The sequence below is a fragment of the Lipophrys pholis genome (assembly GCF_963383615.2).
Source record: "Lipophrys pholis genome assembly, chromosome: 14".
Lineage (NCBI taxonomy): Eukaryota > Metazoa > Chordata > Actinopteri > Blenniiformes > Blenniidae > Lipophrys > Lipophrys pholis.
Window position 1 is genome coordinate 15,464,809 of NC_137633.1, and position 22,343 is coordinate 15,487,151.

Sequence of the window (22,343 nt, forward strand, 5' to 3'; positions counted from 1 at the left end):
AAAGTGGCCTCTGTCGGCGTGACAGAGGTTTGTCTTTCTTCTTCGCCTCGGAGCGCAACAGCAACATTGGAATCTTACTTGGGGACATGGATATAAAAAAGAAAGCTCAGGACAACCGTATTAAACACAAATGTTTTTATTACACTCTCTTGTGTTTTTCCTGCAACATAATTCAGATCGATGGCGAGAACACAGATGGCCTCATGAATACTTCAGCTCCACCTGAACACACGTAAAAAGAAAACAAGCTGTTTGTCCTGGAATAATTGAGTCGGGGGGGGGGGGGGGGGCTGCTGATTAGTCACACCGAGAGGATCCATTGTGTGTCTCTGACTTGTGACCTGAACAGAACGAGCCGCTCACTGTCACAGCTTCCTAAAACCCCTGCACCTCGAGAAAGACTGGAATAAAAGAAGGATTTCTAACTCGCTTCAATGCAAACATCGAACTCATTTCACGTAAATTATGAATTGAAATACAGACGGAAATTATTCACAAAACTAATACAAACTGTTCTCTTTAAAGCAGATGCAGACAGTAAATACATATAAGTAAAAATGTAATCTTATTCAGGTTTCTAAATGTACTTCAGAGCCTTTCTCTGTTACAGAAGTAATAAAAGGCCTGTCCGTGTTAGGTTAATATCCTGAGGGTGAACTCGGGGCAACTGCAGGACCAGGGGGCCTAAACTACGTGAGCAATAAACAGTATCTCATTGTTGTTAAAGCACATAAAAGCTTTTCTATCAAACAAGGACTTGCACATTGAGGGTCGCTTTCATACCAAGTCTTGCAAATGAAACGCAGCAACTCAGAAAGTTCTCAATCAAGACAAGCTCTCCTGGTGTCTGACGTGAACCAGAGTGATTTACGAAGCGCAGAGGAAGTGACGTCATTCTGGATCGAAAAACAGGATAAAGGACGAGGGGAAAGCGTACCAGCCTGAGCTTCTCAGTCGGATCCATGAATCCAGACGTGCTGAACATCTGCAGTCTGCACACCATGTGAGATAAAGGAGACCACTTGAGAAGGAATACTTCTGTACATCAGTTCCTGATTATGATTTTGATTCCACTTCCTGTGTGCATGAAGACTCTCTTTTTCTTCTTTCAGAGCAATGATGAGCTCCTCATGAGATTCAGATCACTTTTCTCCCCTAGTGGTGACCTGTTGGCATCTCTTTTCCTCCATTTGGGTGTTTATTTATTTGGCCTCACGGGGGTCGCCGCAGCAAGTCATTAAAACTTGATCTGTCGCCATTCCAGGATCCAAAACAGGAACCCTCCACTCTCATGGTCCAGACTTCACCGCCGCAGCGTGACGACTGTCGGTTCTCCCTGTTATGTGTCTTTACTCCCCTCCTCACAGGCCCGATCAACCTCTCCCAGACTCCCCGGCGGCAGGAATCACTGCGAGGATTGAACGTCCATGAGAGGTCATGTGGTGCTCTGGGGAGGGAAGATGGCCGGACTCGAAGCCAGACGAGGACCTGCTGATGGCTGAAGCTGAGTTTTTGTCCCTTCCTGGAATAAATAAGTGGGAGTTTGTGCAGGTTACATAAGGCAACTTGTTTTTGTCTGGGAAGCATCAGAGCAGGCAGAGACATTGGGGGGTGGGGGAGTGAAAGAGAAGAGGAAGAGGTTTTAAATGAGTCCTACGATGAGTGATGGATGAAAGAAAAGCAGTCGGGTGTGGTAAAGCATGTAGCAGTTTATTCATCCCACTCAACCATGACAGAAACACACTTCAAGAAAATGCAGAGACTCCGGACTCTAAAACCGCCTCGGTCAGAAAGTCTGAAATCAGATTTGAACCTGTTAAACATCTTACAGTAGCAGTAACACTCTGCATTTGAGCGCATTTACAATTATACAAAAAGCCAAATTATAACAATTACGTTTGTACTCCTAAGTAAATATTTAAATTATTCTGCATTATACAGTTTTCAGGCACGTGATAAAATATTGTGCAACATTATTATTATTCTTTCAATTTATTTTTTTTGATCAATTAAAAAAATATACAAAGAAACAGCAGAATTTGACTGTACATGCATGGCGGATCACACACACACCTTTAACATGAACCTTAGACATTCAGAGCCCTCATTTACAACAGGAACAACTCTTGTCGACGCTTTGCAGACCGAAGCCAAACCCAACAACCACAGTAAGCAATGATACAGCCATGAGAAAAAGCAAGCACTCACAGAAAATAAGTACCGCAGTTACTGAGAAAGTTTTTTTTCTTCGTCTCTTTTTTAAGCTAAATTAAGTCTATGGTTGTTTAAACACTCTCATCACACACCGGTTCAACAGTCCCCGCTTTCAGTAAATGCAAAAAAAACCCAACCACACGACCTTAGATCTATTTGTGTGGAGCGCTACGAGAAGAGCGAACAGACTCTGACAGAGTGAAAGTGTCACTGCTTTAGTAAACATCCCCATGTGGCGCCGTCATGTTCAATCTTCGGTTTTTCTCCATTTTTAATACTGACTGGCAGATTTTATTCTTACAAAAAGAAAAAAAGAACAAAGGCATGTCAGCTTCTAAAAGCACTGAATGGACAGAAACACAGTTTGACATAAGGAGCCCGTTTAAATGCACTTTAAAATCTGATGTTTGGACTTATCAGATAAGAGAATCAACGTAATGCAGCGAGTTTTGTCAAATTAACATATTTAGATTGTGCTCCAATGTCTTGAAGCATGGATACCCATTAATGTGATTTACTGTTTTCTATTTCTTATTCTACCTCTGCATGTGTAAAACAAATAATGGAAAATGAAGGTGACATGGGAAACCTAACGTGCAGCTCAGAGAGTTGACAAAGAGACATATCTGGAGTGAAGAGGGGATGAATTTCACGTTAAATCACTGAAAGTGACAGGAAGTTTGAGTCACTTATGTACCCCGAAACAAATCTGGTGATGACCTGACACATGTCATTTCTGAAGTGCAGGTAAACATGTCAGATCAGATTATTAGGATTATCTGATTACTCCCAGTAATTGGATCTTAATCGTCATGTAAACGGGCTCCGTACTGCAGAGACAGAAGAAAGTCTGACTGTGGTTAGAGAGATCATGAAAATCCAGAGATCAGTGTGACGACAGCAGTCTTTCCAGAGGAGGTTGTGAAGTCTGACGTCGGAGGGTGTGAGTGATGGAGAAGAACCGGAGAGTCTTTGGAGAGGCCGGAGAGGGCCTGAAGGAGAGGGACAGAGTTCACAGGCGAGTCAGGCTGTCGTTACCGTTCTCCAGGTTCTCGTTGCTCTCGTAGCAGCCCGAGTCCCGCGGGGAATCTCCCAAGAGGCCACGCCTGTCCTGCAGCAGCTTCTCCTGGGAGCCTCCACACTGACTGCTGCGCTCCGGGTCACTGCTCCCTGCAAGGCACAAGACCACCAACAGGGGGCGCAAGGTCACGCTTCATGATCCCAAAGAGGGAAAAACTTTCATTTTGTATGTTTGGACATTCACATTAAAAAAAAAAGAAGTTGTTGGGCTCTGCTGCTCTGTATTAATGATACACTCTAATAGGCCTGTATTCCTGTTTGAACTCACATTCATGGAAACAAACATGTCCCATCTGCTTAGTTTATCAATCCGTTCCATCTTCTCAGTCCACATGGGGTTGTGGCGGTTTTTTGGAGAGCAAAGAAATCCCTGTAATCTTTGTTCCGTTGCAACTTCCAGCTCTTCTGAAAGGATCCAAAGCCACTCCCAGACCAACCGAGAGCTATAATCTCTCCAGGAAGCCCTGGAGCGGCCCTGGCGCTCCTGCATGCTTCAACCCAGTCTTATTTTTGTGAAACACTGGGGTTTGTTTGAGTCATTAAGTGTAATGTTGATGGTAATGTTGATGGATTACATTGCAAAAACACTTTAAGACTGTTCAGCTTTAAAAAAAAAAAAAAAAAGAAAGCGCAGAGTTTTTCCAGGAGCACATGAATGTCATATGCTTCATAGATATAAGATTTGAAAAGCATTGAAGAAAGCGAGACAGTTCTCTCCAAAGTCTTACAACATTTGCTGATTTGTGGTTTTATTTGTGTTTCACCCTGCTGAGGGTAAAACTCACCATCGTACTCCTGCAGCAGCTCCACGGCGGTGAGCAGCACAGCCCTGTGCTGCGGGTCTCTGATGTTCAGCTCGTCCAGGTCCTCCTCTTCCAGAAGCTTGAACGTGTCCAGATCCTCGTAGCCGTTGAAAAGGAAGGTGGGGAGATGCTCCTGTTGAGAAGTAAGATCAAGCCAGAACAATCTAACAATCAGCCTGTAAGCTCAGTAGAGATGAAATCTACAAATATAATAGTGAACTAAACTGGACCAGCTCTGCCAGGAGCGGCTTCGTGTGTTAAACTATTTAAATCATAAGCAACGGCTGTTATTTGAACACAGAACTTAACCTGATAGTATTTAACAGTAGTTATGAACACATAAGTGAGTTCTTCCCATGTTTGCAGTGTGTGTGTTTATGTGTGTATGAAGCGCGTTTTATCATTTGAAGGTTATTACTTTGAGGTTGATGCGATCGAGTAGTTCCTCCACAGAGGTGGGTTTGGGTTGCCGGGCCCTCCTCCTCCTGCGAGTCTTTTTGGGCTTCACCTCCTCTTCGTTCAGAACGTCCACATAGATGAACTTGAAAGTGCCGACCTTCCCGTTGAGCATGCCCATCCACGTGCCCATCGGAGGCTTACTGATGATGTCGATGACGTCGCCGCTCTGCAGGGTCACAGAGGCGACATTCAGTTTCAAGTAAAACAGACGCAGGCCCGAATATTGGAAACCAATATGGATTCCTGTTTGATGCAAGCCTTGAACTGTGTGATGGGTGTGTCGTGCACCTTCAGTTTGAGCGAGTCGGTGTCATACGGGCTCGGGGTGAAGTCAGTGTGAACCAGCGCTCGTCCACAGAAGGGTCCGCGGTAAGGCAGCTCGTCTTCCTCTCCATCCTCAGACTTCACGCTCTCTCTGTTGCTGTTGGAGGAGTCCGTGGTTCCCACCGTCTGACCACCTGCGGGGGAACACGCACAGAGTAACAGAAACCTTTCCATCAGCGCTCAGTGGCTCAGTCAGTATCTGAGGAGAATACTGAGGATTATTTTCCTCTTCATCGGGATGTGTCAACGCAGAGACTTACTCATTGAGCTCTGACCACTGAGGGAGCTCCTCAGGCTCTCCACCGACCCTCCAGGCTTCAGTTTGGGCTTCTCCAAAGAGTCGGAGTCAGTCTGGGGGGAATGAGGGCAGCTGGATGTACGGTCTGGACTCGACTGGGAGACGTTAAGAGTTTAAAAAGAAAACCATTAATCCTCTCAATATAGTGCATTGTTAGTGAGCGACAAGCTTTAATAAATGAATACCTGCTCAGAGACAGAGTTGTAGTATCTCTTGGATATGTGTTTCCTCATGGTTTCCCTCACAGATTTGACCTTCTTGCCCAGTGAAATACGTGACGTTGGTGGAGACCTGACACCATCTTTGGCTGCGCCATCTCCATCTTTCTTCTGGTTACAGCCAGAAGCAAAATAAAAGGAAATAATCAAACAATGCTGAATCTTTGTGGTTTAGTTTTTAACAAACACATACACAATTTTCCAACCACCCTTCAGGGTTGGGGATACGCTCCATTTCCCCAGCAAGTCACATCATTCATATAAGTAGAAATGTATTGCTTTATTAAAATTTTTGTTATTAATTCTCTCCTTCACTTCTATCGTCTTTCCCGTGCGCATTATGTCCCTGTCACAGTTTCTGAATCCAAAGTAAAAGTATGTAAAAATAAGAGTTCAGTATCGTACAGTGTTGTCATTGTCCGAGTTGACCGTGTGAACCAAGCGGTTGGTGAGGTCAAATCCTCCGAAACTGCAAGCCCTCTGTGGAAGAAGCAAGACAAAAATATGATATACTGAGTGCCTGTTGTAAAGTACTAATTGACATACAGTAAATTTGAGCAGCAACACTGGAAAGAATAATAATATCAACAATAACTTATTAATAGACGTTAAAAATTACGGGGGGAACATTGATCATATACAAAAATCATATTAGTTACTGTAAAAGTTACTGTATACTCAATATAATAATTGCTCAGACTATATCTGTTTAAAGTGGGATGATGTAATGCATAGTCTCCAAAAAGTAACGAAGTCTAAACTTCCACAAATGTCTTCAAACAAAGTGATAAAAGCAAAGAACAGTCATATACAGCAGATAATTCATATTGTAAATAACGAAACACATGTTGAATTTACCCACCGCAAAACATTGTGACTATTGTTGAAGTAGCAATTTATTTAAAGTATAATTATTGTGAAGACCAAAGACTTGTGAAGTGTTTAGGCCATTTGTTAAATAATATACACTATAGATTGATGTTATAGCACAAATACAAGAAGTAATTTATATGGCTGTGGCCTTTAGTTAGTTGTGACATTTTAGAAGATTCTTGCAGTTATTTCTGCCTGAATCAAGACTCACTCGGGCCATTTTTCACACTGACCAGACAAATTGTAACTCAACACACTGTTTTCCAGGATGGTGTGAACGTGTCTACTGAGTCAGAGGTCAGCTGACACTGAACGTGCGAACAGCTGGAAATATTGACCGGGCTCAATCCCGTCGTCCATTATCACTACGAACTGTTTGTCAACAGTGACACAGACGATACCGCGGAGCGCTGCGATTGTGTGGAACCCTTAGAGATAATGGTGCTGAACTGGCAAGACGCACCGCCATGTCGGAAGAGCCGCTCGTTGTTACTCAATTCCTCCTCAAAGGCTCCTCTGTACTCACCCCGTGGTGGCCGAGTGGGTTGAGGACCTGGTGACAGAGCTCTCCGTCGGTCACTGAGCGTGCCAATTTTGGCTCCTCGTTATTGCACCCCTCTGTTTCCGAGAAAGAAGAACCACTGCATTCAGCCGCCTCCCTCGGCTCTCCCGCTTCACCGGCCCCCTGGTGCGCGGGGCTCCCATGTGACTTGCCGAAGGCCTGGAAGGTCTTGTGGCTACTGCAGGTGTCCAGGCTGCTGGATGAAGGCGACGTGGTCAGGCTGTCAGAGTCCCTGTCGTAGGTGAGTTGCTCCTGCAGAGCAGAAGCCAGCGAGTCCACAGGACACATCACAGGCTTTCTCTGCACGCCTGAATACAGAGAAATGCTGGGATCCCCACAGGGAAGACCCTCCACATTCATGTCCTCTGGAGGTTGAAAAGGAAAGGACATAAACATCCAGTAAAATGTGATTAAATTGTACTAATTTAAAATTGCATGCTTAGATCAGCAGAGGGTCTTATACAAACATTTCTATTTATTTGGCTTGTGCAGCAGTATGTCGTAGCTAAATGTTTCAGAAGTACCTCCAATCTGCTTCAAATCATGTATTAGACAAACATTCAAACATAATCTTCTTCTAACTGCGAAACAAGGCAGAGATTAGTCAAACTAGTGAAAACACATATTAAAAACTGCCATTACTGTGTATTCACTTCCTGAAATAGTAATTATGCCTTGCACAATGACAGATATTTTGGTTTAGACTCTTATGTAAACACCTTGTGGTTATCTTCGGCAAAACAAAACACCCTTTAATTTTACGGGCAAATAACTGCAACCTGCCTCATTTGTATCGTGTAATTTCACTCTGTAGGACAGTGAAAAGATTTACTCTGTATTTTCTACATGTATTCAATAGAAGCTGTGGATCACTTTGGGTTGTTAGATGCTTTATGATATTTGGATGCTCGTACCTTCTCCTTCCGTCTTCCTTGACTCGTCAATCCTGATCAGCTTCTTCTTGACTTTGCGAGTTGAGTTGACCAGTTTATGAAGCCTCCTGAATGTCACTGCTTCTTCTTGTTCGTTGTCTGAGAGGTCACAGGGCTGATGAGAAAGATCAGAAGGCATTGCATTTCAACAAAAACACTGAATAATATAATAGCAGTTTGCAGGTTAATATCATAATCTGTCTGTTGACCAATAATTCCAGTCATAAAAAATCAAATATTTGCAGTTTGAAACGACACTTTTGAGCTGCACAGACAGATTTAGCTTGTGAGCTCACTGACTATCGGGGAGGTTTTATTTATTTTTAATTCTCCATTTCTAATAACTCAGCTCTGGACTTGCGTGAAATGCCGCTGCAGGTATCTTCTGCAGAAACTATTTGCAGCTTGATACATTTATAGGACAGAAAACAACGCAAGTTGACACATATAAAGCATATGTGCGACAACTGATTCGAAAATATCTTCGAGGCAAAATGCTCGTCGTTTCAAAGATACCACAGCTGTTTGACCGCTTTCGTACTTATATCAGCTGGTTAATAATATCGAGAAAATGCAAAAGAACAGACAAACAGTACCCCTGGGACTTGCTCATTTTAAATGTCTAATCGCAGATGACATTTATTGGTTTCACTCAAAGAGGATCTAGTCCATCTCGCAGATCAAAATGTGAAACAATATTAAAGATTTAAGTGGTTCGTGATACTACAGTATATTGTAAACACATCCAAATTGTGGAAGTTCTATATGAGAACAAAGATAAAAAGCATTAAAAACAAATAGAGACATCATATGAATATGCCCAAAAGAGAAAGTGAGCGACGCAGAGCTAAAAGAAATAGTCAGCCAATCCAGACAAATCTGAAAAATGTGCCCTGAACCTGAGCCCCATAATCACCCCACCCATGGACAAAAGAGCTGCGGCCTGCATAACATTGCCCTTCGCTGAATCCACCCGCTCACTGCGGTACAATAGGGGGTTAGCGCTTTGACAACGATGAATAGGAGTACGTCCAGTGGCCTGCAGTCGGAGAGAAGGCCCTGAGCTGCAGGGCTTTAGAGGGGCCCCAGTTCATCGTTGGGACAGGCACAGAGCGACAGAGAGGGGCACTGTCAACAGCTCAGCAGCCTTGGCACGAGCAGATCAGAGGCTGTCATGCACAACACACGGGCTGAGGCAGTGATTCAGCACTAAAACGCGACTAAGATCCCCCCCCCCCCCCCGGGAGCTCGGAGACTTACGTTGCAGCCGAGCGACTCGCTTGTGTTGGGACTGCAGGGATCAACCCACTCTGTCAGCTCGGACCTGCAGGTTTGTCTGTTTTGGTTCTCGAACTCCTTCAGCTGCAAAACAAGAGGATGAGCCTGCTGGTTAATGATGGACTCCTCCACTCTATTATGTGTGATCTCAGAGGTGCCGTCAACAAAAGCTACACGTTATAACAATTTACAGGAAACTACTTTCAGCAAAACTTTTAACTTGTACAAATGAAAACAAACCTTGACCATTTCCATACAACTATCAATTAATACAACTTTTATACTGAACTTCTACACTACGGGCAATTTGGAGGCATCAAATAGCCTCATATATGTATATATTGGAGAAAACCCACATATCCACAGGGAGAACATGCAAACAAATTGGAGTACTATTTACTTTATAAAAGAAATAAACAAAAGTAGACAGACCAGGGCCACACGGTGGTGGAGTGGAAAGCACCTTTTCTTCACAGTGAGAATTTTAAAAGCACTTTTAACATTAACTGCTCGTTCTGAATTGAACCATAAGTGTGAAAGATTGAGTCTGTGTTTGTTTCTATATTTAGAATATATCCTAAAAGATCATTTCAACAAATTTCTACAAGGATTTTAAATAGAGATTTTCAACATATCTTCATCAAAAAAGAGAGACAGAACTTCCTACCCGTGCCAGGGCTTCCTCTATAGAGATCATATTTTCCTTCACCATCATCATCAGCTGAATGCGCTCTTCGTCACTCATGGTAATTTCACTGGCCACGAAACCGACATCATCACCTGCAAGACGACAACAAAACAATAACTAAGAGGCCAAAACCGAAGTGATGATTTCAGAATGAAAGATCTATTGGGACTTGATCACCTTGTCATTGCTTCTTTAAAACTAAACATTAAAACTTAATGACAGTTACAGAAAACATCACTATTCAGAAAAGTGCACACTTTTGCAGAACACTAGTACCATTTATTGCAAATACAAACTTTTTTTTAAAGGAATCTTTAAAAAAAAAAAAAAAATCCCATTTAGAGATTTTCTTTTCAACGACAGCATGCATAACACTGTAATTTTGGTCAGTTTTGATTGATATATATATATATATATATTGGATTTTGGTGTTTATTTATACAGAATTTAAAATTGTAGAAACAAAAAATTGGGCGATGTCTTCAACAGCAATCAACAGTGAAACCACTTGATTTCCCAAACTAGGAATGACACAAAATGTTGAATAGTTTAAACGATACCCTTGTTGTGGAACATACCTTTGGATATCTGGCGTATCACTCCCTTCTGTGACTTTTTGAAACTCTGCCAAAAAGACTTGCCTTTTCTCCTTCCATCCCATCTTCCTGTTGAATATAATCAGCTTACTTTAATTACAGAGAAAATATAGGCCAACAATATTAAACCAAAGCACAAAAATTATTAAGAAAAATCGGCATATTTCTGTACTAAATCAACATAACAGCAATTAAAAATACTTTTTTTCTTCACAGGTGTTGCTGAACAGTGTCCAGCAGCTGTGAGATTAACAAGATTTACGCCAACTACAAACCAATATACTTATCAAACTTCAACTCACCTCCTGATCCATCATCTGAGCTGGATTTGTGCACAGGAAACCTAAAAAAAACAAAAACAATTAATAGATCCGATTGATTCAAAGAGCTCAAATGTGGCATCAAACCACCGAAGAGAACAGTACCTGTTGTCCAAAGTTATTTTCTTCATTTTCCCTTCTAACCCACCATTTCCCTCATCAAGCGTTGTTACCCTCCTGACTTGAGCCAGTTTAAAATAAAATATAAAAACATAAAAACAGAAGAGTCAGAGAAGCGGACTGCAGCTCATGACAGCGGCATCGCAGTGGAGTCAAATCAAAGCAGATGAAACCGACTGGCCGCTCTCGGCTGGTGAACAGAGGTCAGCGCTCTGCAGCCATCGCCGCAACAATAGAGCCTTTTTCTCGGGGTTTTGCAGCCACAGCAGCGCTAACGTGGCTGCTGCATTCCCCGAACACTTTCACCCTCCTCTCTCTCTCTCGTCTCTCTCTCTCCTCTCTCTCTCTCTCTCTCTCTCTCTCTCTCTCTCTCTCTCTCTCTCTCTCTCTCTCTCTCTCTCTCTAAGGCTGTTTGTTGTGTGTTTTTGAGGTTTTACTTCAGCTCTCACTCATCTGACACCAAGCTCTCTTCTCTTCTCTTTCAAACAAGTCCAGTTTACCTATGGGTCTTATCCTTTTTAAAGAAAGTCTGACCTGGTTTTTAACTATTTATTGTTCCTTTCTTAACACATTTTTAATCACATTTTAGTTGTTGTTTGATTTTCATTTATTCATTTATAAATTTTTAATTCAGTCAGTGAGCCTGTGAGTGAATACCTGTCTGTGTCTGTGTCTGTGTCGCTTTTATGTCTTCTTTTTTTTTAATGAGTCTGTTTCGCTTGACAGATCTTCTCCTGCAACTGCAAAAACAATTTACCTACAGGTACTAATAATGTCACCTTGACCTCTGGTTGTTCAGTGTGACACGTGAGAGACACTTGAAAATATGATCAGAAAAAAAGTATTCATAATTCTTAAAATGATTAAATTGACATGTTGTGCTTAAAGTAACTGGCTGGGCTTCCTTTGCTAAAATGAATGTTTAATTCATATGCTCATATTTTCAGAAAGTACAAATTGTGAGTCCTATATGGGTAAAAGATATTACACTCAGCAATGTTTTAAAGCCTCCAAATTTCAATATATATTATATTAGTATACAGCATTTCTATTATTGAAAAAAATGTTTACTGATGCAGTTTTTTTTTTTTTTGTTAAGAAGTATTTCATGGAGTCCCCTGAAAAGAGTTAAATACATAATTACTTATCAAACCCACCCAATCATCACAGCTTCGGCTGCCTCTAATGTTGACATTTTACAACATGTTTTACTTTTGTTTTATCCTTAATTTACTCTGTTTCTCACATTGGTCAGAGATGCCTCACACTTGGAAATACATATGGAATTCTGATTCTACAAATAATATGGGAGGCAATCTCTGGATTAGTGTGACTCTGTAGAAAAAACTAAACAAAACTGTGTCACAGTACACAGTGGTCCCACTAGGGGGCAGTTTAAGTTTAATGTTGCAACAGGACTCATACAAGGAGTCTAAATGATGCTGGCCAATTCCAAAATTTATAAAGTGTGATGTTGCTCAATATCCTTTTTCAAAGTGTTGGTGTGTCTTTTTAACAAATGTAATCAAATCAATGTGCTGCTGAGTCATTATTTGAAGCCGCCATTCGTCTCTCCAATGACAAGATGTGACTAATTGTTTAATCCCTCAAGACAAACAATGGCAGGAAGGGAGGAGGTTCAGAGGTCACACAAAAATGCCTCATAAATGAGTCTTTGGGGCAACAGGAAACAAAGGAAATGCACATGTGGAGAGTGGTGATAATACAGGGGGAGGAGTCAAGGTTCAGTGTATTAAAGCACTATAAAAAGCTTCATTGAAGCAAGTAATCTTAACAAAATACGAACCCCAGATATAGTTAATAAATCATGGAAGTCCTGGTCCCTCAGCTCTTCTCCTCAGATCATCTGAATGTTAAGAAAAATGTCCCTAAATATACGAAAGGTTTTTATTTTTCTGGAAATAGGTCTGCATAACAACAGGACAGGGGCCTCAGATACAAGATCATACAGCAATGACAAGTCAGCTCCAGATACGGGTGCTGACAAGCTGTTCAAAGGCTGCGTCTCAAATTGTTGCATTATGAGAAGAGCAGGTGTTCAAAACCAGCCAGGTCGGTGATCTATGCGAGGCACAGGCTGAGGAAACTGTGCATAAAACTGCGTGTTGGGAAAGTCAACCCAATGAGACAGACCGATCCGACATGGAGTCACTCCTTTGATTGCAGACTTCCCACTTCCACACAAAGCTGAGTAGAGAACATCTGTTGCCGTCTGGCATGCGTCTAACTGCTGCCACATGCCACTCTGTTCGGATGTGAGACGACCATCTTAAGTGTGCACCATGTCAGGAAAGAACATCTGAGAAGTCTGAAAAAGTTTACTCACATGTGTCCCTGTCCTGCTACTTATTAACAAGTGCTGTTTAATTCCATGTCTTTTTTTTAACTTTGTTTTAAAACCTTTGTAAAACAGACGATGGCGTTACAATCAGAGTTGTCTTATATTCAAACCAAGGTAGTACTTAGATTGTTCAGTGTTGATTGAGTTGTTTCTCACCTCCTCTCTGTCTCTGGAGTCGATGTGGTACTGCTGAGTCCAAGGGATTCCTTACAAAGAAAGACATTGTTATTGTGAACACATTGTATTCCAGTAGTGCCAGTCAGTATCACCAACAAACATTCTACGTTTTCTCATGGTCATTTATACTCTGCTGCTTTCCCATGACTCTCGAAAGCTTGCGACATACTCTATTTGTGTGTGCGTCCCTTCATGGTTTTTCTGCGACAATTATATGCTTCTGCCTTTAGAGCTGGATGCTTCCGAGGGAGTGATTGCACATGTATTTCATCATGTCGTTAAAACAATGAGCACACCGAAAAGCATCCATTACTCTCGAAAGGTAGGACTGTGAATACATCGCTCCATGTCTTAAAGATAGATACATTTGGCTTTTATAGAACATGCCAACTGTAAATATGAAGCAGCTTTTACTCAAGTACAGCAACATCCCACAAATCACCAGGTTTTGGGATTCATTCCCGAACATTCAACTGCCGTCTGAAGGCCAGTTCTCTGTGTCACATTCAGTTTAATGTAACTTTGTGGCCTGGTGTATTGCTTTTGCTCCAGACAACCACGATGGGCCAATTGCTCGGCCGGCTATGAGCCTGTCTGCTGACGCATAGAAGAGGAAGTGTCCTCCTCTGGGGGTCTGACACACTCGGAGCTGGACACTCACCTGGATCTGAGAGCGGAGCTGCAGTGATGTGGCCAATGAGTCAATCTTTCCCTGCAGTACACAGGCAGAGGATGTGGAGAGGTAAAGTATATTGTCATCATACCATAGAAAGAGACATAATAATAATAATTTAGCCATGTAAATGAATCAGCTGACCCACATTATGGAATAACACCGGCGATGTGTCACCAGTTATGTCCCCACCCACTGCTGTACACTAGAAATAAATAACCCTTTGAAAATGAGTAAAAGAAACAATGAAAACAATGTGTTTAAGGCTTGCAAATAAGAAAGAAAAAAAAGCCCTCGTGATTCTTGCGTCATAGCTCAATAATTTAAAAGAAACCAGATCAAATATGATCTGTCACACTATTTCATCGATGCCCATACATAATTCGAGCTTTAAGGAAGCTTGGTTTCATCGTTACGTCACTGATCTCTCAGCTTGGGTAAATCATTACAATGCCCAGTGAATGAGTTATAGCTCTTATTCATATTCAGAAATGAAATTGAAACGGTTCCTTTGTCATTTACAAGGTCATCGCACAGGCCAGACTAACCAACCCTCAGACACGCCGGTTGTGCAACTTGTGTGTTTGACACCTCCGACTCCCGACGTCACTTCAGGTATATTTACTTAAATGCCTGCCCCATATCACTGGCACGTCTGTAGTCGTAACAACATGACATAATTCTGAGTTTCTGAGTGCCTTGAAATGCTTTTGTCAAACCTTTTTGTTTTACATTACATCCAATTCAACTACTAATAACTCTTTTTCTCAATTTGACAAATTAGATAGCACATCGATAAAGATTGGAGAATCCGCTTGGAAATGACCTTACATTTCAAGGAGCTATTCTTAAGCTCAAAGATTTCCTTCATCAGTGTTTACATCTGCTCTCCAGGGTAGGACTACAGGCTACCAAGCAAACAAGCAAATATGTTAACCAAAGCAGTGGGAAAGTCAACACAACATGGAGCAAAGCTACTTAATCTTTTTAATTTCATTCATTTTCTTTCCCACTAAAGGCTTAAGGCAGGCGGGTGGAAAAACAAAGAAGCTCAGATATCTCTACCTTTCCTTCAGTTATCATGGACAGACCCAAAGCCACTCCCGGACCAATCAACATACATTATAATCTCTCCTGGGCAGACCTCGGGGGCTCCTCCCTGGCAGACTTTATGAGAGGCGACTATGGGAAACCTAATCAGACGTCCCAATCACCCCTAATGACTCCTTTCAGCCAGGTTCACTTTTAGAGTTTTTCCTGGATGACTGAGCTCCTCCTCCCCGCAGAAAAGTAATTTCAGGCGCTTACATATTTGTGACATTTTTCTTTCAGTCAATAAATACTCTTCAAAAAACCTCCTTACTTTTAAACACTATTTGGTACCTGTTAACCACCAAATGTTACCCCAAGAACGAGACACATCTCGGGAGACTCCTGCTTCAAAATACACTTTTAAAACACACTCTAGGAGCCGCACGTTGAAGGGACAGTTTTAGAAGTCAGGGAAAACAGCTTATTTGCTTGCATGCTGGGCGTTTGATGAGAAAATCAATTTGATTCATGTCTGTATTGAGTGAAACCGCCAGCCTGTGTAAACAAACATGTAATTAGTTGGTAATTAGATTTCGAAAGTGCAGGTAGGCAGATTTTGTCACCTTCTGACTGAGCAAGGTAAACTCTTTCCAGTGGTTCATGCAAAGCTAAACTGCCTCTTACTCAAAACTGAATGGACAGATGTGAGAGGGACATTCATCAACATCAGCAAAAGTAAATTTGGCAAATATATTCAAAAGATGTGGTGAATTTGTTAATCATCTGAAAACGATTAACCTAAACAACTGAGTGCTGATCAGGCGACTTACCAACTCTGCATCTTGCTCCACTTTGCGCCTCCTGAGCTCCTCCATCCTTTCACACACGTCACTGAGGGAGGTGCCGTAATACTGAGAGTACTCCTGAGACAGGTCATCAAGGTTCCCCACCGAGCCGTCCTGCAGGAGATAAGGAGGGATTCAAACATTCGCACCAATACGACTGGAGAGGAAATCGACACCCCACAGAGATGCCAGACTTCAGGCAAACACAGTAAACACCGACCACTGTCACGATAAGCCATTGTTTCAAACTTTACCAGTGTCACCAGCAACAAAGACATCCAGGAAGCACTGAGATAAAGCTCCAGGAGAGTGACGGAATCAGAGGCATCCAGCTGTGCCACGATCTTCAGCAGTTTGATGTCTTCCTGCAGCGTGACCCCGTTCACCTCCTCGGCTCTCCTCAGGCCTGACCCCCGGGCCAGGAGAGGCACGGTGTGACGCAGATGCAATGCTCACTGCGCTCTCACAGTCATCAAGATTTGACTCGAGAGGCCACAGTTCAGTCTACCGTAAATCACAAGCAGTAGAAGCACTCAGTTGGAGGATCGCTCTCTCCTGGATGTAACCTCTCCTTGTTTCCTTCCATTGTGAACCCGGAACGTTACGTGCTTTTAGCCGAGTGCGAAGAACACAAATCACAGACTTTTTGCTGAGGTTTATGATCTTGCGACCTTTGGGATCAGAATCGTCACATGGCCGCTCTTTGACAAAGCAATAACCCTAAATCTGCCTTTCAATAAAACCCATTGTATTCTTTTGTTTCGTTCTCTGCAGGAGAGTCCAAACACCTTCTCTCATGTTGACTACGTACATGAAGTGCAACAAGACCAGCCTGCAGTCCCATCACTCAGTATCACTTGCAAGATGTCGTATACAACAATTACCCAGCACACGTTTGTGGCCAGGATTGATTTTTTGAAAAAATAAAAATAAAACAAACACTTCAGCCAACTATTTGCAGCTGACAGTACAGTTTTAAGTAATGTCCCTCTTTTACCTGCCACTACTGCACATAAAGGTGTTATCAAAGAGTCTTCTATATGCTGTTTCTGGTGCACGCTGATGCAATGGCTGCTGGCAGTCTTGCCTCACAAAAAGCTCAATTTCTGTCTCAGGGCCTTTCTGAGTGGAGTCTGCACGTTCTCCCTGAGTGGCATTGGTTGTTTTGGGCTTTTCTGGCTTCCTCTCTCACTCGAAACATGCATGTCAGGTTACTTAATGACTAAATGAGAAGTTTTGTACCTTGCGTTTTGCACTTTGCATTTTCTTTCTTAATCTTAATTAACGTAAGAAATAGTTGCAAATCAGATGTATGGGCAGGAGGTTCCCTGATACCACCGGAAGAGAACTGACGCTCATCGGGTCCAATCTATGGAGGTACCTGCCATGGCCAAAAGCTGCACAAATGGTAATTTCTTTTGTTTTTACTTGTCTGTTGCTTTTTCTATCTTTTTTTAAAAAATAGGTATATAATTTAGACATCTGACAACATCTTTCCTCAAAGCACATTAAGGTGGACTTTGCAGGTGACACATGTTTCATGTTTCAAGTTTGAGTCCATCTGTTTGGTGTCTTCGCTGGTTTCAGGCTCCGCGGCTCTAAAGGCAACGCTATGTCACCATCTGACGCTAAATCGGTCTGTGCGGTGTTGAGCAGGAAGCACGCAGTGGGTTATTAGAGGTTCATTTTGTTGAAAACAGCTGCTGACTGTGCCTGGAAATGACGGCGTGAGCATAGAGAGAGTAAACCAGCGGCGAAGCCGCGGGCGCAAAAACCAAAACAACGTGAATGATGCGACAAAATCCAAACGCGACAAAAGCGGTGGTGAGGAGGAGGACTGCTTGGTCAAGTGGCAGTTTTTTTTATCAGTATGAGTAATTTCTTAATGACTGAGTGAACATGACCAGACAGACTGAGGTACATGAGAAGACTTGTACTGCTAAATATCCATTCAGGGTGAATTCATTGTGTTGGTCTTTTGTTGTGCTGTCGTGGCCAACACTGACCCACAATGCAATGATCCGCAGTTCAAATCCAGGCTTGAGGTTTTTTCTGGGTTTGCATGTTCTCCATGTGTGTGCACGGGGTTTCTTCAGGTACTCAGGTTTCTTCAGGTTTCCTCCCGAAAATCCCAAAACGTGTTGAGGCTAGTAGGTGTAAATACATGTCTGTGATTGCCTGTTTCCCTGTTTGTCTTGTAATAGACTCCCCAAGGCCTTCCTTCACACAAAACTGGACACATGACCATCAGAGCATTCCAGCAAGAAGCAAATTTAAAACGCTTAAGATAACACAACATGGATGAATACAGTTCAGCATGTAGGACAGACAGTACATCATGGTACATTGTCATGACTTAAGAGTGGGCCTACAAGCATGAGCTGTGTTAGTAATAGCCACAGTATGTTCATAAACTGTCTCATACATCATCGTTATGATTATTTTGCTTCCCTCATGCCACCATTCGCTGAAGGAATGCAAATGTGCCTGCTGAAAACAGTCCTCTGCAGAGAGAAGTAATACTGTGGGCTCGCTTGTCTCTTGTCATGATAGACTGTGACTGGCCCAACTGTCCAGAAAAGAGGCCCATTCATTTAGTAAATGACATGCCCCCGGGTTGAAAACGGCCCCGAAAATCTGGCTGCTTTTCATACAGTCAAGAGACAAGGCTGAGAAGCGCCGCACTGTGCCTGGCTGCAACTGCTCTTCTGCTTCCAACTGCCACTAATCCACATAAACAGCCTATTGTTACACAGCCACATGGTATCGCATCGCCCTGAGTGCTTATCAGACACGGTGTGTGTATACGTCCCTATTACGGACGAACGTAAACAAAGCATACACTACGAGAAACAAAAGTGACCGAAATGCTTCAATAAATTAGTTTTGAGACTCTTCGTGGAAAAAACTCTGAAAATATTCCAGGGCGCTTTGTGTTTGTTTTCAGTCTCTAAATTAATACTGTCTGAGCCAAAAGTGCAGCATGAGGCATCAACCACAGAGGCTTGAAAAGGAGAGTGCGGAGTCACATTTCTCAGGCGATGAGCATCTCACAGGCAGACAAAAGATCCACGTGCCCCCGGGGCCTTGAGTACCTAATGAGTGTTTTTACAGTTCCTCTGTCTATTCTCACAAGTTTAAAGAACCAGACCTGGGTCACAAAGTATTAGTTAAGAGTTTGCTTCTTCCTGTTTTGAGTCAGACGTGTCTGGATGTCAGAAAAAAGTATTTAAACTTCTTGATGGGAAAATGGTCTTGATAGTCAGATGGAGTAAAATTCACTGTACACACACACACACACACACACATACACACACGCACACACACACACACACACACACACATCTGGATTGATGTAACAAAGTAGCACTAGTAAGTACTAACAGCACATTGTAAAAAAGAAAGAAAAGACTAATTATATGATAAAAACGTTATGTGTGTTACAACCTTCTTTATGTTGTATTTTCCAAAGGATGTATATTCACAGCAATCACACCCAACGTGTATGGACTAAGGCATCATTTAAAACAGTCCCACAACTTAATTTAAAATGAAAATGCAACTAAATAACTTTTTGCAGACAATCACATGTCATGAACATCACTAACTATGTGTGAAAAGCGGTTGTTTACATCCTAAACAAAGTAATGATTGATGATTAAAAAAATGAAAAAAAATAAAATAAAAATCAAGAGGGAACAAGCCCTGACTTGTCTAAGTGTTTACTGCTAAATCAAAGTTTTCATCAACTTACATTAACAGCATTTAGACACAAGGATTACAATTCAAACATCTAATCTATCTTTTGAAAACATAGCTTAACAAAATAAAAATCCCCCCCTCCCTTAAACCTAAAGCTACCAGCTTTTAACCAGAGGATCACATTCCTGTGCATACACAAAAATACACTCACCACAAGCAGGCATCTGGTTGCCAACAGCAGCTATCCAGTAGTTGCTCTTTAAGTTCCGCCACAGAGCTGTGAGTGAGAGGCTCAGTGTTGGAAACTTAACTCACTTGAGAAAGTTGGAGGACAATACATCCTGGAGTGTAGGGGAGGGGTTCTCGCCACGCATAAAATAGAGAGGGAGCTTGGCTGGGGGGAGGCTGGAAGAGGAGGAGGAGGAGGAGGAGGAGGAGGAGGAGGAGGAGGAGGAGGAGGAGGGGATGGGGCAGCTGTAAGCACGTTTGCTGGTGCTGCTGGGTGGGGCGCGCAGCTCTCTCTCCAGCTGTAGCCCACAGGGACTGTCTGACTCACATGTTCAAATAAACCACCGCCTCCGAGTGTATGAGAGTGTGCCTTCATGTTTATGTCTGTGTGGGGTTCGAATGATGTTTCAAGGCAAATGCTCTTATTGAGAGACGTTGTCGTCCAGGGGTGTCAAACATATTCTAGTTCAGGGGCCACATGCAGCCCAATTTCATCTTGAGTGGGCCAGACTGATAAAATAGTGTGGTAATAGCCTTTGAATATAAACTCTGATGATTTTCTTTGTTGTTGCGCAGTCTACATGATAAAAAGGTCTATAGTGTCACAAAACCAAACAAATACTACAGAAAATTACGCCAATCTACAACAATTTTTATTTTGAAACTTTCAGGAGCAAAATACAAAAATCTCTCTATAGCTGTTGTATTTTACATGTTTTTACAGACACAGCTTTGAGTCTAGTTTGAAAGCAACATCACATATATCTCAGCTCAAGTCTCAGTGTTGTGTTGTGTCCCCTACACTGAAGAGAATTTGTTTAAAAAAAAAAATATATATATATAAAATCAATGCTCTCATTGAAAATTGTATAATTTGCTTGGTAGTTTGGCAGCTGGATAGAAGCTTCTTGTGGGCCGTTTTCGACTCACGGGACTTATGTTTGACATCCCTGTTGTAGTCTGTCGGTGTATGTAGTTGACCCGAGTCAACCCCCTCTTTCCTAATCCTCCATAACCCTGAAAGAAAATAAAAATGAATGACTCCAGCATTCACACAATAAGAATAAAATACATCTTTCACAATGCGGATGGTCCGTGAACTCATTTGCAATTGTAGTTCCACCCCGCACACCAGCAGGGGGCAGCAAATAGCAATATTGTATCCATGTGGTTCCGTTGCTGTATGAGGCGCTATTTTATCAGGGCATGCAGGAGTTAATGTAAGAGTTTAAAAGCCAATTAAAGATGACACTTTAGGTTGAGTGTAATGTAATATATTCCCAGAAGACCCAGCTGGTTATTCGTCTTCCTCTGCTCACTGATATCGCGTGTTGCATGTATCAACACAAGCATCCTCACATATTCTTAAGGTATTAACTAAGCGTCAGGGTTGTGACCCCATTTGCTTGCCGTATTAGTCAGTGAGATTAAAGTGTGGAGAAACAACCCTCCCCATCGCCACCAGTGGTCTTTAATAACTGGCGACTGACTGGTGGACATCAAAGAGCAGCAGGGGGGGGGGGGGGGGGGGGGGGGGGGGGGGGGGGGGGTGTAGTATCAGTCAGATCCGTGGCAGGAGGATGCAGATTATGCTGATCTGCAGATGGATGGAGATGCTGGAGGGATACGTTCAGGGTGAGGTGCCAAAGGGCTGAGGCTGCTCAAGCCAGAAAGGGCAGTTTTCCGCCTGGCTACACAGCAGCGGGCTGCTCGTCACCTCGACGCACAGGAGAGGCCGGAGATGGATGCCATTCCTCTCTGTCAGCCATCTCTTTTTCTGTCATCACTGTCAGGTTCACCCATGCTGTCTGTGCCAACTTGGAGCGTCTGATCTGAGCTTTGATCCCTGAGGAGATCGCTCTATGTCTAGAGGATTCATCGGTGTGTGTCCAGTTCAAAGACGAGCATCAATCGACTGCATTTCACAATAGAATATATATGAATATATTTGTCCATGAGAAATTGTGCGCCTCGATAGGGTCTGTTTTATCAAGTCAGGATTTGGATGCTCAACAAACATTTTTATTTCCAGAGGAACATTAAGTCAATCAATGGATACTTAAACCTTATTTCCACTTAGACTGCAATCACAAGACCTAAAACGTATCAAACTGGAAGGTCAGGGATTTTCTTGATGAAAAAAAGGAGCAATAATTTAAAAAACTGTATTATACTAACATTTTACAGATAAGAGAAAATAGATATTATGATTCCATACAAGCGGTTTTAATGTATTTGCTAATATTTAGTTCAAATTGTTTTTGTAGTTAATTCTTTTCAAACAGTCATTATTGCCTTTTTTTAGTCCCATGTATTCTCAAAATTGTTATTGCTTTGCTTGTTTTAACTCAACTTTAAGTTGGCATTTCCTTAGTTTACCTTTTTGTTGTAATAATGATATTTTCAAAACCTCTGGTGGTACAGTAAACTTTTCCAATCAGCCAGTGGTTTCTTGTTAAGTACGTGTGTTAATATCGGAAGTTATACCTGAATTCTTGTCTCACTGACTTTTTTCCTGAAAATAAGGAGTGACGATAGAGTATAACTATAACCAGCGTC

The 22,343-nt window shown here is 42.3% G+C and overlaps 1 protein-coding gene across 2 annotated transcripts; it reads right to left on the reverse strand.

Annotated features, from left to right (window-relative positions):
* Nucleotides 1–123: 123 nt before the first annotated feature.
* On the reverse strand, nt 124–19,838 carry sash1b (SAM and SH3 domain containing 1b). Of its 2 annotated transcripts, none has more exons than XM_080480436.1 (18): nt 19,768–19,838; nt 15,840–15,968; nt 13,966–14,016; nt 13,284–13,333; nt 10,628–10,668; nt 10,308–10,394; nt 9,709–9,821; nt 9,024–9,125; nt 7,746–7,878; nt 6,796–7,196; nt 5,802–5,876; nt 5,364–5,507; nt 5,141–5,273; nt 4,845–5,014; nt 4,516–4,722; nt 4,080–4,230; nt 3,253–3,384; nt 124–1,522 (listed from the first exon to the last, which is right to left on the reverse strand). In XM_080480436.1, the coding sequence occupies exons 2-18, from the start codon at nt 15,882–15,884 to the stop codon at nt 1,374–1,376; spliced, it is 2,184 nt and encodes a 727-aa protein (XP_080336562.1). In that variant the 5' UTR covers nt 15,885–15,968; nt 19,768–19,838; the 3' UTR covers nt 124–1,373. The 2 variants fall into 2 exon arrangements, with proteins under 2 accessions (XP_080336562.1, XP_080336563.1); XM_080480437.1 differs by having other exon boundaries at nt 130–1,522; nt 5,364–5,504.
* Between the last annotated feature and the right edge of the window lie 2,505 nt (nt 19,839–22,343).

Coding starts and splice junctions, on each gene's coding strand:
- sash1b (XM_080480436.1), bottom strand. CDS start 15,884: ATGGAGGAGCTCAGGAGGCGCAAAGTGGAGCAAGATGCAGAGTTG. Junction 10,669..13,283: donor ACTCCAGAGACAGAGAGGAG/GTGAGAAACAAC, acceptor TGTTTTTTTTAG/GTTTCCTGTGCACAAATCCA. Junction 7,197..7,745: donor AAGGAAGACGGAAGGAGAAG/GTACGAGCATCC, acceptor TTCAACCTCCAG/AGGACATGAATGTGGAGGGT.